This window comes from Hyposmocoma kahamanoa, unplaced genomic scaffold, assembly GCF_003589595.1.
Source record: "Hyposmocoma kahamanoa isolate Upper Pololo Valley unplaced genomic scaffold, ASM358959v1 87, whole genome shotgun sequence".
Classification (NCBI taxonomy): Eukaryota; Metazoa; Arthropoda; class Insecta; order Lepidoptera; family Cosmopterigidae; genus Hyposmocoma; species Hyposmocoma kahamanoa.
In genome coordinates, this window is record NW_020654422.1 from 9,374,052 (window position 1) to 9,388,069 (window position 14,018).

Sequence of the window (14,018 nt, forward strand, 5' to 3'; positions counted from 1 at the left end):
GCCAGTCTTCGTGCCGGATGAAGTCGATTTCACGCGCCGCCAGCCAGTCTTGTGTGCTCTTCACTCTATGAGCTGGCGCCGAATCTTGTTGGAATACCCAGTGCCTGTTATTGAACATGGTATGAGAAACAGGTTCCACAAGGTTCGTCAGGACTGTATTTTGATACACAACTGCATTCGTTTTTACACCTTTCTCACAAAAATGTACCTCTGTTAAGCCCCAATAAGAAACTCCCAACCATACCATGAGCGAGGATGGAAAATGACCTCGTTGGACACGCGGAATACGGTTGCTCGCTTCTTCACTACTGTGTGCGTACACCTTATCATTTTGTTTGTTGTAGCTCTCTTCTACGGTAAAAATTTTTTCATCTGAAAAAAGAATTTCCCGATATTTTTTTCCCACGTACCGCTTCAACAAAGCGCGGTATCTCTTCAGTCTCAGGTCCATTAGACGAGCATTCAAACGATGTCCTGTTTTTCTTCGATATGCCCGAAGCCCTAAGTCTTCATTTAACACCCTTTTCACCGTGGTTCTGCTTAACCCCATCTGAAGGGCCAACAGTGTCTACTTAGGCTGCCTGTCCATTGAAGCGGAGCGAGCTTGCGGAGCGGTGAAACGGATAAATATTAACCAATAGGATTGCATAAAAACTCGGCTCAACTGCAGAGGACAGAGATTTGCGAGCTAGTTTAAACATCCATACATTTTCGGAAGCGGAGCGAGGTAGCGGTGCGGGGCAGCGGAGCGAGCCGGCGGGGTGGGGCACCGGCCTCGCTCGGGCGGGGGATGGGATGATGATAGTATGCCGCTGAAGTTCGACCAGTACGTGCGTGCGTTTTGTTGCATTTAAAAATGGATGAAAAACTCATCGAAGGCGTAAAAAAGTATCCGTGCCTTTGGGACACGAGTTCCGAATTTTATAAATGTAATGAAACAAAGGATGCGGCATGGAATGTAATTATTAATGAAGCGAACATAAAAGACGGTAAGTAAATATAGCAGTATGTATTTAGTTTTACTTTAGAGTACACTTTAAGTGTATAGACACTTTAAGTACTTAAGAATACACTTTTTTAGTATAACTTTTCACTTGATCACTCGACTTATTTTACTTTTAACATTAGTTACGTGTAGCGTGAAATCTGTGGTTTTTTTCTAATTGTTCATTGAAATTCGTGACGTAATGCGAGTATCTTGCCATGGAACTTTCCCCTGATTATTGAAGTAAGAACAATACATTTCTCGAACTTGATAAGCTTCGTTTCTAGAATTATGCGTGTCTGTTCTATTACCCACTGAGATAAACATGTGCTCGTTGTAATTTTCATTATTATTTAGGAAATCAGGTTGTCGGTCAATTAAATAATTGTGCAACACGCATGTTGCTTTTATTATTTTATCAACTGTTGCGATTTTGCATTCGAAATCTTTATGATACACGTACCACTTTCGTGCCAGTACCCCAAAAGTTGCTTCAACAATGCGACGTGCTCGTGACAATCGGTAATTAAATACCCTTTTCTCTGAATTCAGTCTATCACGGGGGTATGGCCTCATAAAATTTTCCATTAATGGAAATGCTTCGTCTCCTACAAATACAAATGGCATTGGCTCTCCATCCTGATAAAGTGGTACGGGCTGAGGTAAATTTAACCTCCTCTCTTTTAGGCGTTTTCCAAAAGTGCTGTCATCAAAAATTCCTGCATCTGAAAATCTTCCCATAGATCCTACATCAACCATTATGATTTTTCTTCTGGCATCAGCTAAACACATCAAAACTACAGAAAACCTCTTTTTGTAATTGAAAAATGAAGACCCAGATTTCGAAGGAGCCTTGATATATACGTGCTTACCATCAAGAGCACCTAAGCAATTTTTGAATTGCCATAGGTCATCAAAATCTTTTGCAATTTTTTTCCAGTCGTTTTCTGTTGGTTCTGGCATAACAAGAGGTTGCAATACGTTCCAAAGAACATCGCAAACATCTTCAATAATTCTTGACACACTTTTTAATCCAATTCTAAAATTCTCTGCTATCCCCGTAAATGACTGGCCGGTTGCTAAATATCTGTAAAACAAAAAAAATAGTTAACCTTTTAATAATATATTTATTACTAAATACCTAATTAAAAATGTTATTAACATTATTTTTTTTTATATTGTTGTGTGGAATACAATGATATGTTTGTTAATTGTTTCAGTTACAACTGCCAAATGCCGATGGAAACAACTTAGAGATAACCATCGAGATGCATTAAAACGTCAAAACGCAACAAGGAGTGGACAGGCTAGAAAACAACGCAAGGAGTGGAAATATCAAAACGCCGTGTCATTTCTTATACCGTACATGTGCAACAGAGATCGGGCATCAAATTTTGAATCCTTGGAAGACTCGTCAAATGACAATTCAAATCAGCCGAATACTGATGATAATTCTCAAGAATCAAACGGTAACTTGCCATCAACTGCAAATAATCTTGCCTCCGATAATTCGACACCATCTGGTCCGATTCCATCCACATCGAAAAAAAGGAAGAACGATGAAATCCTAGATATATTGAGAAAAAATCAAGAAAACCGCGAACTTTTAAGACAAGAACGCATGGAAATTAAAAATATGATGGTAGCCAGGGACAAGCACGATGAAATAGACTCATTTTTTTTAAATTTGGCTGCGTCAACAAAAAAGTTGCCATATTATTTACAACTTCAAATAAAAAGAAATTGTTTCAATGCTGTAATGACAGCTGAAGAAACAAATCTGCAACAATCTTGGTATTCTCCGAATAATTATGGTTACTCTACAAGCTCAACACCAACGTCAATAGATATGAATATCAGTAATAATACTGCAAGTACTTCGCATGTTGACGAAAGTAACGCTACTACTGAACACTTCTCAATATTTCCACAAGATAACATCAATAAATCTACTGCTACCGCTTCAGATGTTCCAGAAACTCAGAACTTTGAAAATACTGGAACGCCTGCATTAGAGCCAGCAGGTTCGGATGAAATGGCAAATTTGCATAATAATATTAATTTAAAATTTTGAATTATATTATCATGGCGTCAACTTAAAAAATAAATAAAGTTCCTTTAATTTTAAAATGAGTACTTACTTTAAACACACTGCTAACCTTTCACGGCTACTGATGGAGTTTCGGAAATTTGAGTCGTGTTTCTGAATATATGGTTGAACCAGAGAATGCAGCTCATGAAAAGTAGGTCGTGAAACTCTATAAGAATTTTCGAATGTTTCTTCATCAGCAGTTTGGAAAAAAGTGTAATATTCACCGTGCACTGAACGATACTTGATATGATTTCTTAACCAAAATCTATGTCTTCTCATAGAATTATTGATATAGTATGTTGTGTCTATTTCTTCAGAGTCCAACTCTTCTTCCTCAAGCAATGCAAGGTAGTAAAAGTTCAACTTTTGTGTCGATAACATGTCTGTTCTTCGTTATTTCGCGAAGTGAACTGACCGCCCGCCGCCCTGCGCTCAAATGACTCGTCTCGTGAACTCGGCCTAGCTCCGCAATACTCGCTCGCTCTACTCCGCTGCCTCGCTCCGCGTCAATGGACAGACACAGTCCGCAACTCCGCTCCGCAATACTCGCTCGCCCCGCTCCGCAAGCTCGCTCCGCTTCAATGGACAGGCAGCCTTACGTTTGGGATTTCTTTGAATTCGCGCCTTCACAGCTTTTATCACTGCTGGAGTCCTAACAGACCGAGGGCGACCACTTCTTGACCTGTCATCTACACTAGAATCTTCATTGTATCGTTTGATGGTACGATAAACGAATCTTTTGGTTATATTCAAATTTTTCAGTATGTCAAAAATTTGAATTGGCGCGTAACCGCAACGATGCAACGCAATAACTACAACACGGTCTTCTTTAAGCGTCCACTCCATATTTAAAAATGAGTAAAATTCTAAAAAGTATACATTTTTATTTTCATGAACAATTCGAAATTCGAATTCAATAAACTTTTTTGTGGCCAGCATTCTAAAAGAAAAGTTTTTACTGTGTGACAATACTTATGACCTGACTGTGTATATATAACTCTCTAGTGAAACCCCATATTGACTACCTCGTAGAAGTGTGGGGCACTGCCGCTAAAACAAACCTGAATATGGCGCAAATAGCACAAAACAAACTAATTAAGAGATTATTTAATTATGACTATCTTGCACCTACAGAAATTATTTATAAAAATACAAGAATAATGTCTGTAATTAAAACCTACGTATATAAAAATTGCATCTTGATTCGGAAAATATTATCAAAAGACATACGTATTCAAATAAGCTTTACTAAAAAACTTCAAATACAAAATAAAATTCTTCGAAGCGCAAATGATTTAAAACTACATGTACCAAGAACAAATTACGGCAAAAAGAACATTATGTACGAAGGTGCGCAATTATATAATAAACTACCAAAGGATATAAAACAAGCTAAATCAATGTTCACCTTTAAAAAACTTCTACATCACTATATAACCCATAATTTTCATTCATCAAGCTAAAATAAATAAAAGACTATAACAACTGAAAACTATTTAACCAAAGTAAAAACCACTAAACCTAAATTAAAAACATTACTCAAAAACATAACCTGCTATAACCATAACTTACTATAAAAATAAGACGTAATATAAAATACAACCATTATTTTTACTACAATTATACAATATTAAAAAGTTGAACGAAGTCACAGGTAGCAGCTAGTAATAAACAAAATTTTAAAATTTGATCATAGCACGAAATAAATATAATAACATATATCTGTTAAGTTTGGAAACAATAAATTTCTACCCTACATTTTAAAAATTAGAATTGATCATCCCACTACCTTCTTATATGATAGTATACAAAATTGCAGTCTTAGTGAATTTAATTTAATTTTTGTTTTTGTTACTAATTTGTGTCTTTGTAATTTATAAGTGAGTTACATTACAAAATAAGCTAAGTGTTTGTGATGGATACGCTATAAAGCCCGAATATTTGGCTAATATGAATGTGAAATTTCTCATGTAAGTGAATTTTGTAATAATTCTTATGAGAAAATAAATATTTCTTAAATCGTAGGTGAGCTGAGACCTCCTTGTCTCACTCCACACTCCAACCTATACACATCCGAGAGAGCACCTACCCACCTCACCTGGTTGGTTTGATTAGCGTACCAGAAGCGGAGCAGGTCGATTACCTCACTTGGGGTATTTGTGCGTTTTTCCAATTTGTCCCAAAGGATACTATATGAGACTGTATCAAAAGCCCTGGATAGATCCAAAAAACAGGCAAACACTGGCGTTTGCCCCCTGGTGCAGTACTAAAGTACAGTGTAGTACCTGGTGTAGTTAAGGCGAAGGGGTGCCCGAAACGCTTAAATATGGTGTTTTTGTGCAAGTTTTTAGGCGATAACATAGCACGTGGAACTTTGAAAATGGTACAACCTGTAACACGTATCTTGAAGTGTTTCTTGAAGATCCTAAAATATTGCTTATTGTTATAGGTAATACAAAACTGGATTACAATGAAACTCTAGTGGTTATTTTTTGACATATTTTTCTCGGGTAAATCAAACTTGCTTACTACCAAATTTGGTGTAGTTATTTAAATGGTACTTATCTTGAAACTGACGTTTTATTTGTTTTGATTAAAAGACAAACAACAATTTTAGGACTAAAAAATTACTTTCGCCTACTAAAGTACGAGCTAAATATTTGCTTGCAAATTATGGACAGGCACTTCACAGTGTGAAAAAATATCATAAACAAAAAATACGTAAATAAGTAAATATAATGCGCCAATTCGTTGAAATCAAACCAAAATATAACAAAAAAGCATTGACTTACAAAAAAGTCAAATTTAGCCATTAGGTGAGAAAAAAATTTTGGTCGGATTAGAACTTTCGCACATTGAATTCAAAACAAAAATTAAATTATTGTTTGCGTTTAGTAAAATTGCAACGTTGCAAACCTCTCCGGCAGCGTAGCTTGCGTTAGTGGGATACGTTGCCACGGGTCGGCTGTCTACTGTCGAGCACGATACGTACGAGATAGTTCTTATATGCTTATTGTTTGGTTTGAAATTAATCTCAAGTGATTCAATTAGTTAGTTGGTTTAATAGTAAGCAAAAAAAAAATGATAAACAAGAAAGGCCGTAAATCACGATTGTCAGTAAAGTTGACGCGGAAACGTATTTCTCGTTATGCAAATGCTGCTGCAAGATCCCAACAAATACAGCAAAATAGGAGCGATGCTGATGAGTAAGTACCTTCTAATCACCGTAATAAAATACACACACATATATATATGTACAAAAAAAAAATACATATATATGATATACATATATATGATGTTATAATTCTATGGTTGTACGTAATGTACTTGTAAAAATTTGCATTATTTTGTTCATAGTGGTATTATACCTAATTATTATGTCAATGTAATAAAGTCATATTTATATTAACTATATCATATTTATTTGGATTTTCAGGCAATCTGCAAAAGCTAGCGAGGCGAGTCCTGTTGCACAGAGTAGTACGTCTAGTACATGGTACGTCTGGTACGTCTAGTACGTGGTATGTCTAGTACACAGAGACATACCACGTGTAAGGCACTATTATTTACTTTATGTAGTATTTCTTTTGTGATAACTGTGATGTCGCGTATACAACAAAATAGCATTATGCAGGGATGGCTCAATGAAACGTTTCATTATTTGATGTGCGCGTGCGACACATGCGTTCACCCCGTTCCTAGTATGGGAGCGGGCGAGCCACAGCGACCTTTATTCGCCAGTCCACTAAAATAACAGGTGTTTTCTTGTGTTCGTAATGTTGTTTTTTTATTCATGTACCAACTTACAGAGTAAAATAACGTCTACAGTGGTAGCCAACTTATATTTTATAAGTACTTACATTAATTTTAAAAATATGAATTTTCTACGAATATGTATATAATATTTTCGGTTTATTACTTTTGTTTCAGTACTACCCCTGTTCATTTTGAGAATGATGACGATGATGTATGTACTAGGACAACCAATGTCAATTTATCTACTGAACCTGAACCGTTAGTACCTAAAAACATAAAAAATTTGATATTTTATATTTTTTTCGAAAGTACGCAAAGTCCATTATCACATTTATATTTGTAGAATAGAATAGAACAGAATACGTTTATTTACCAGAATACAGTATTTATACAGATCTTGAGTATTAGGTACATTGTATTCAACCTGCACGCAGGTGTGCAAATGTTAATGGTAGAAGACTTAAGTGCAATCATAGGCCTAAATATTTAGCTGCACTTGTAAGTTTTGTTTAAAATCTAGTTCACAACAACCTTAACAATTTTTGAATATCTTAAAATCGCGGAATGCACATCATTGTTTATCTTCTTATGATCCACCCCTTTGTAACACTTTATATATCTCTTGTCTTAAATTATCATTATTTTTCAGTGTTCAAGACAAGAACACTAACATAGGAAGAAGAATTGTAAATGTGTCCCAATTTTTCAACCAGCTTCAGGAAGTATCATATCATGGTCGTCTGGATTGTGGATTAAAATCAGTACAATTGATATCTGAAACTCGCACCGGTCTCATTTCTCAATTTAAACTGAAATGTAATATGTGCAATATGACATTTTTAATAAATAACGATAATCCAATAGATGAATTAGATTTAAATACTAGTGCAGTGGCTGGTACTGTATTTGGTGTGGATATAGTCAACTTACTGAGTTGTCTGCGGGAATTGGATTTTCTCCTATGAGCAAAAAAATATTTTTATCCAAAATGGTAAATGTTCATAAAATATGGGAAAATGAATTGCTGAAGTCAATGGCGGAGGCTGCTGAAGAAGAGCGCCGTCTGGCTATCAAAACGGGTAGTGTAAACTCCGACGGGATTGCCATTATAGATGTCATAGCTCACGGATGCTATGGTAAAAGGTCATATAAAAAAATTACTCTTCGCTGTCGGGCGCAGCTGCTATTATTGGAAAAAGAACAAACAAAATACTATATTTGGCATTAAAAAATAAATATTGTTGCATTTGTGCTCTAGCACAGGATAAGAATATAGACCCAAAAGATCATACTTACTTATTACAAAAATTACACAGGTGCGTATACTAAAGTGAGATTATTCATTGTAGTCAAAAAACTGGTCTAAGGAAGTGTGATGTTTAGTAGAATTCCGTCATTAATGCAAAACAAAAACATTGTACTGGTCTTTGGTAGTTCTCAAAACGATGCAAATTTTAGGGTTTTTATAATTTAACACGTCCTTATAAAAAAAAATTCAGTACAGTATGAAAAACTAGTTGAATAATATTACAATTACTGACTACAGCTAGGGGGCCAACCTTATTGCTATTTTATTAAAATTTAATTCGAAAATTAAATTGTTAGATGTTTAGAATCAAGACATTCACTAGTATCTCATTTTTTTAGGAGCGTCTACTGGAATGGAGCCCGAGATCTTGGTAGAAGATTTTAAGAACAGTTTGGAAATGCACAAAATTATATACGGAAGACTAATATCAGATGGAGATGCAAACACATACTCAAAAATTCTGCAAACGGGGCCGTATGAAAACTTTACTGTTGAAAAAAAGGTGGAATGTCGAAACCACTTGCTTAGAAATATGTGCAACAAATTGGCTGCCATATCTACAGATACAAAGTATTTACTGAAATACAGAAAATATTTAACGAAAAAGATAATTTTGTCCACAAGAAAGGTTATAATTCAAGCAATAAGAATGTACAAAAACACAAATGATATTACAGGACTTCACCAATGCACCTGATCATGCATTTGGCCGTCACAACAAGCGTAAAGACTATTTTTGTAATAAAAGTGAAGAATAAGATCAAATGCAAGCAACCTTCTGACTGCTTCAAATTTTGGACGTGTCATTAAAAGACGCACGGATATTAGTTGCAAAAACATGGTGAAGGACATTCTATACAAAAAATGTATAGATCATGTTAAATCCATAAAACATGGGAAAGACAGTGAAAACTTAGCTTTGGAACAGCTATCACAGCAAGAAAATGTAAAAATTGAACCTTGCGGGTTATTTATTGATGTGCCTTATATTGGTGTAACACCAGATGGATTAGTAAAGGAAGACATGATTGTGGAAATTAAGTGCCCAAAAACGGCATATAACCTTGGGCTAGAAAGAGCGCTAGAAGATGACAAAAGAAAAAAACAAAAGATGGTAATATTGAAATTAATACAAACCCTAACTGGTATTATCAAATACAGGGCCAACTGCATGTAACAAAAAAAGATAAATGTCTTTTTGGTTTATGGTTTGGAAGTAATTTTCCAATAAAAACAGAAGTTATTACAGGGACGACCATTTTTGGACAACAATAATGGAAACAAAAATAAAGAACTTTTACCTCGATTGCTTGTTGCCAAAATTGATCGACCCCAGGCACACTAGAAAGATGCCTATTAGAGACCCGGATTATGTCATAGAAGCCATTGAGCAAAAAAAAATCAAAACGGGGAATACAGGGAAACAACAGACCAGGAAATTGCCTGTATCTCTCTTTCAACGCCTCGTGCAGCTTTTAAAAATATAGGACGCGTTAATGAAACTACTTTGTGTCCAGACCAACCAACTACCAGCACAGCCCATAGAAAAAGAAAAGCTCAAGGAGCGGCGTCCGGGCGCCCAGAACAGTCCACCCGCAGCGCATCATCATCTGCCGTCTTAAGCGTGCTAAGTGAAGTGTCCAAACCAAGCACCTTCTTAAATAAAGGCAATACTAAATAATAGTTGTTTCTGTAGTATTATTTCGAAAGGACTGTTGAGTATATTTACTCCATTACTTATACTTTACTCCAGACTAGACGTAAAATACTTTAGACGTATATTCTTCATTTGCATAAACTAATACATAATAATTTGATTTCCCCTAATCTTTTAGCCCACATTAACTTTAATATTAAGCCAAATCCCCGTCACCATAAAACATTGGTACTGCATGTATATAAAATTAATACTTCTTTTTATAATCCCTTGACGAGAATGTGCCGAACGTATAATGAATTAATAGCATCAGAATCTGGAGGTCTCATTAATGTTTTTGACAACAAGATCTACAGATTTCGTAACAATATTCAGAAACACTTCGCCTCGTCTTCACATTAGACATCATTGGTATTTATATTTCCAATAGTTTTTAAGCTTTTATATATTATTTCATTTTTATCCATATTCACATGTTTAAGAAACTGTTTGCTTACTTTTTAATAGTAATGTTTACGAGTTGAATGATCATACTGTATGTACATATGTTAGGTTTACATCCTAGATTAAAACCATAAATTGTAACATTTATTGGAGTACCATTGAATGTAAACTGTTTTGTGCATCAAATAAATAAATAAATAAATAAATAACAAACACAGTATTACATTATTTTATATTTTATTTTTAACTCGACTACACACAGGATACTTGTCGCAGTATTCTGCGATTTGCCCCTTACGGCAGCATTTCCCAATTTATCCAGTTTGCAGCATATCTTAACCTCTACGCATTAGTAAACATTTATGTAGGTATTTGTATAATAAAACGACAGTCAACTAAGACACTTTTTCAATTTTGTTTGTCCATAGTGCGTTACAGGTTACACGTTAATTGAAATGCAGAAGTCATTAATATCTTCAAAAAAAATTTGCCTTCCGTCATTTCTTTTGCCTGATCTGATCCGAACATTACTATATGTAGATTAGGTACCAGCCAGTATTGCCAAAAATGAAGGGTTTTTAAAGTTACTGTACAGTTTTTACAAAGATAATTTTAATTTTAGGTATATTATGAAGAAAATATAAAGAAAGAAATAGTCATGAAGTAAGTTAGAACCTTATTAGGACTATATTCCTTTTTTTAAGTCAAATTACAAAAAACTTAATCCTGACAATTCCACTAATTACGAATTCAAAGTTATTTTTCATTCATCATTCAAAGTGACAATAATGCGATATGATTGAAAGTGAAAACATAAATATTGACTCCCGCCGCTTAAAATACTATTTAGAAAACCCAAACAAAAAAACTAAGTTATTTAAGAGAAAGTGAAAACAATTTATTAGAACAACAATGGAAAATATTTATTGAAGTTCCCGATAATTAAACGAAGACATGACCTTGGATACAAACCAAAATTCTTAATAATTAATAAAATATCTGGACGCCATCTATTGATTCCAACGCGCGTCAGGTCGATATACAGGATAGCGCGCGAACAATCGAAACCAGCAGGTGTATTCCTTGTCAAATAGATGGCGCGTGTGTCGCCCTAACCACGTGCTAACAGAGCAAGGTCATTTGCCTATCCCGTCGCCTTAAAGCACTTGATATCATACTCAAGTCCCTGCCATTAGGGTCGTATTTCCAGTGCTTGTGTTGTCAGTGCAATCCTGACTTGAGCATTGAGTAGAGTTAAATCAAATTATTTTTAGAATTAAATCTTTAAACCATACTGAAATCCTGACTTGAGCATTGAGTAGAGTTCTAGAATACGACCCTAAGTAGAGTTCTAGAATACGACCCTATAATGCTTGGACAACAGCAAAAAAAACTTCAACGTTTTCGTTCAGTAATTTCGACTTTTGACAGGTGTCAACGCCAAATGTGGAAAAGATAAAGGACAAATCGTCGTTATACTGCGAAAACCAATTATCTGGAATTTTCACAGAAAATTACTTAATATAGTATAACGCGACAAAATTACTTATGCAAAACTGCAATTATTATTTATGCGGAAATGCAAAAATTTTCAGATTTCGGTAAAAATAAAATGTGGAATCATCCGTTACAAATTAACGTGGGGTGCCTAAAAAATATTCGTCATTGAAAATTCAATTGCGTTTATTTCAAAGTCGATATTTTGTGAAATAATTGCTTTTCCCAGTATAACGGCGAAATATTGGTAAATATATTTTTCTGAAAAATATGATTTTTCCAAAATGGATTTTATATTTTAGGTTCAATTTGAAAATAAAAAAATAGTCGACTGTCACTTTTCCAATCATTTGTTTTAATTTGCTACTACAATAAAATAATAATACAAGTATGTAGAGTGATTCGATTTTGCATACTTGTAATATTTCATAAACTTGAAGTATAATATTCATTAAACTAACTTTGATTTAATCAATGTATAACTGTTGCAATTTTTAGATTTTCAACCGATCCTAATTCAAAATCATAAAAAAAATGCTTTTTGTTCTCACTTTTTGTTCCGCTAAATGTACCGATGTGTGTAGTTTTTTATTCCTTTTCAAAAAGCATCAGCGAGGGTAAAATAGACCCTACAGCCTCCTATAGTTTCGGATTTCCCCATGCTGTCCCATTAAAAAAAACATTGTATAGTATCAGCTCTTCAAGACATATAAAATAAACTTTATTAAAATTCTTTATCGCGTGTTATGTAAACTCTAGCTAGTTGTGAGTAAGCCTGGCCTGCATCAACGCCTCGACGCCATAGAGTCCAGACATGAGGTTGCATTTCCTGTCCGATAACGCGCTCTGTGCCGGAGCATTGATGCATCCTGACAATTAGTATTAAGATAGATTTAAGACAGTAATAACATGTACTAAAATTGTGAATTAAAATAAACTTTTCTTTTATTAAAAATTATATTTTTTATGAAAGCTCTCCGAAAGAACTTAACTGGCGCAGTCGGTAGGATAGTGCTGAATTGGACAACCAAAAATCGTGTTCAGTGTCCGTTTTAACGGTTTACAGTGCGAACTATTTTCCCAAAAAGTGACTTTACGTTTTGTGGAAGCTGCGACGCCTTGAGGGTTTACACCGCCTTCGTGAGGACTAATTAAAAATGATTGTAAAAATGAGTGTTGTGATAATCAAAATTTTCACGATGTTTTAAACCAAAACAACGAAACATTATACAAGTTAATGTTTACTCCAAAAGACAACTTCCATATATACAAATTAATAACCCACCACTGAAGTTGTTGATCGATACAGGCTCAAATCAGTATTTCTTGTCACCTGAAACTATTAAAAGGTATTATCAAAACTTTCAGTTCAATTTTGAACCTTTTTCAGTCACGAAAGTGCACTGTACTACCCATCACCAACATACTATTGACTTACCACTATTCAAAGAATTTAATTCAAACGAAATGTGTAAGTTTCATGTTTACAAATTCCATAACATTTTTGATGGCCTTATCGGCCTCGACCTGCTAGAGAAACTGAAGGCATGTGTCAACTTATCCAGCAGATTACTTGTAACAAAGTCCGCCAAAAATCCCATCCACATGTTGGAAACCGGCGTTCATAATCTATTTGAGGCATTAGTCAAGTCTAAGAGCACCGCTGCTCTGAAAGTTCCTGTAAAAACAAAAGATGGTGAAATATATATCCCCGAGATGACATTTAATCAGTGTAAAATGCCACCCCTAGTTACACGATCAAATAAAGGGTATGCTTATATATAGATTAGCAATCCTACTTGTAATGACATAATCATTGGCCTGACGGCTCCACTGAATACAGTTCCCCTTGAAAGAAATTTTGATTGTTTCAACTTTGAAACCCCTTTACCTAAATCCACAGACATTGAATCTCTTTTAAGAACAAACCACATGAACGCTGAAGAGAAAGAAAAAGTCATGAAATTATGTAAAGATTATAGTGACATTTTTTATTACGAAGATTGCCCTCTCACTTTCACAAACACAATCAAACACAAAATTAAAACCACAGACGAAATTCCCGTATTCACAAAATCATATAGATATACATAAAGCTGAGGTTCAATCTCAAATAAAGAAAATGCTTCAACAGAAAATTATACAGCCATCTGAGTTCCCAAGGTCCTCTCCAATTTGGATTGTGCCTAAAAAACTTTACGCTTTCGGACAACAAAAATGGCGTCTTGTTGTAGATTACAGAAAGTTAAACGAAAAGACAATCAGTCGAATCGATAAA

The 14,018-nt window shown here is 34.8% G+C and overlaps 2 protein-coding genes across 3 annotated transcripts; one reads left to right on the plus strand and one right to left on the minus strand.

Moving 5' to 3' along the window:
• Positions 1 to 812: 812 nt before the first annotated feature.
• On the plus strand, positions 813 to 3,072 carry LOC113235382 (probable protein kinase DDB_G0291133). The gene is made up of 2 exons (XM_026471061.1): positions 813 to 989; positions 2,206 to 3,072. The coding sequence occupies exons 1-2, from the start codon at positions 857 to 859 to the stop codon at positions 3,057 to 3,059; spliced, it is 987 nt and encodes a 328-aa protein (XP_026326846.1). The 5' UTR covers positions 813 to 856; the 3' UTR covers positions 3,060 to 3,072.
• Positions 1,149 to 3,662, minus strand: LOC113235380. 2 transcript variants are annotated; one of them, XM_026471060.1, is made up of 3 exons: positions 3,127 to 3,662; positions 1,858 to 2,072; positions 1,149 to 1,731 (listed from the first exon to the last, which is right to left on the minus strand). In XM_026471060.1, exons 1-3 carry the CDS (start codon positions 3,456 to 3,458, stop codon positions 1,160 to 1,162), a joined length of 1,119 nt encoding a protein of 372 aa, XP_026326845.1. In that variant the 5' UTR covers positions 3,459 to 3,662; the 3' UTR covers positions 1,149 to 1,159. The 2 variants fall into 2 exon arrangements, with proteins under 2 accessions (XP_026326845.1, XP_026326844.1); XM_026471059.1 differs by having other exon boundaries at positions 1,149 to 2,072.
• Positions 3,663 to 14,018: the final 10,356 nt, after the last annotated feature.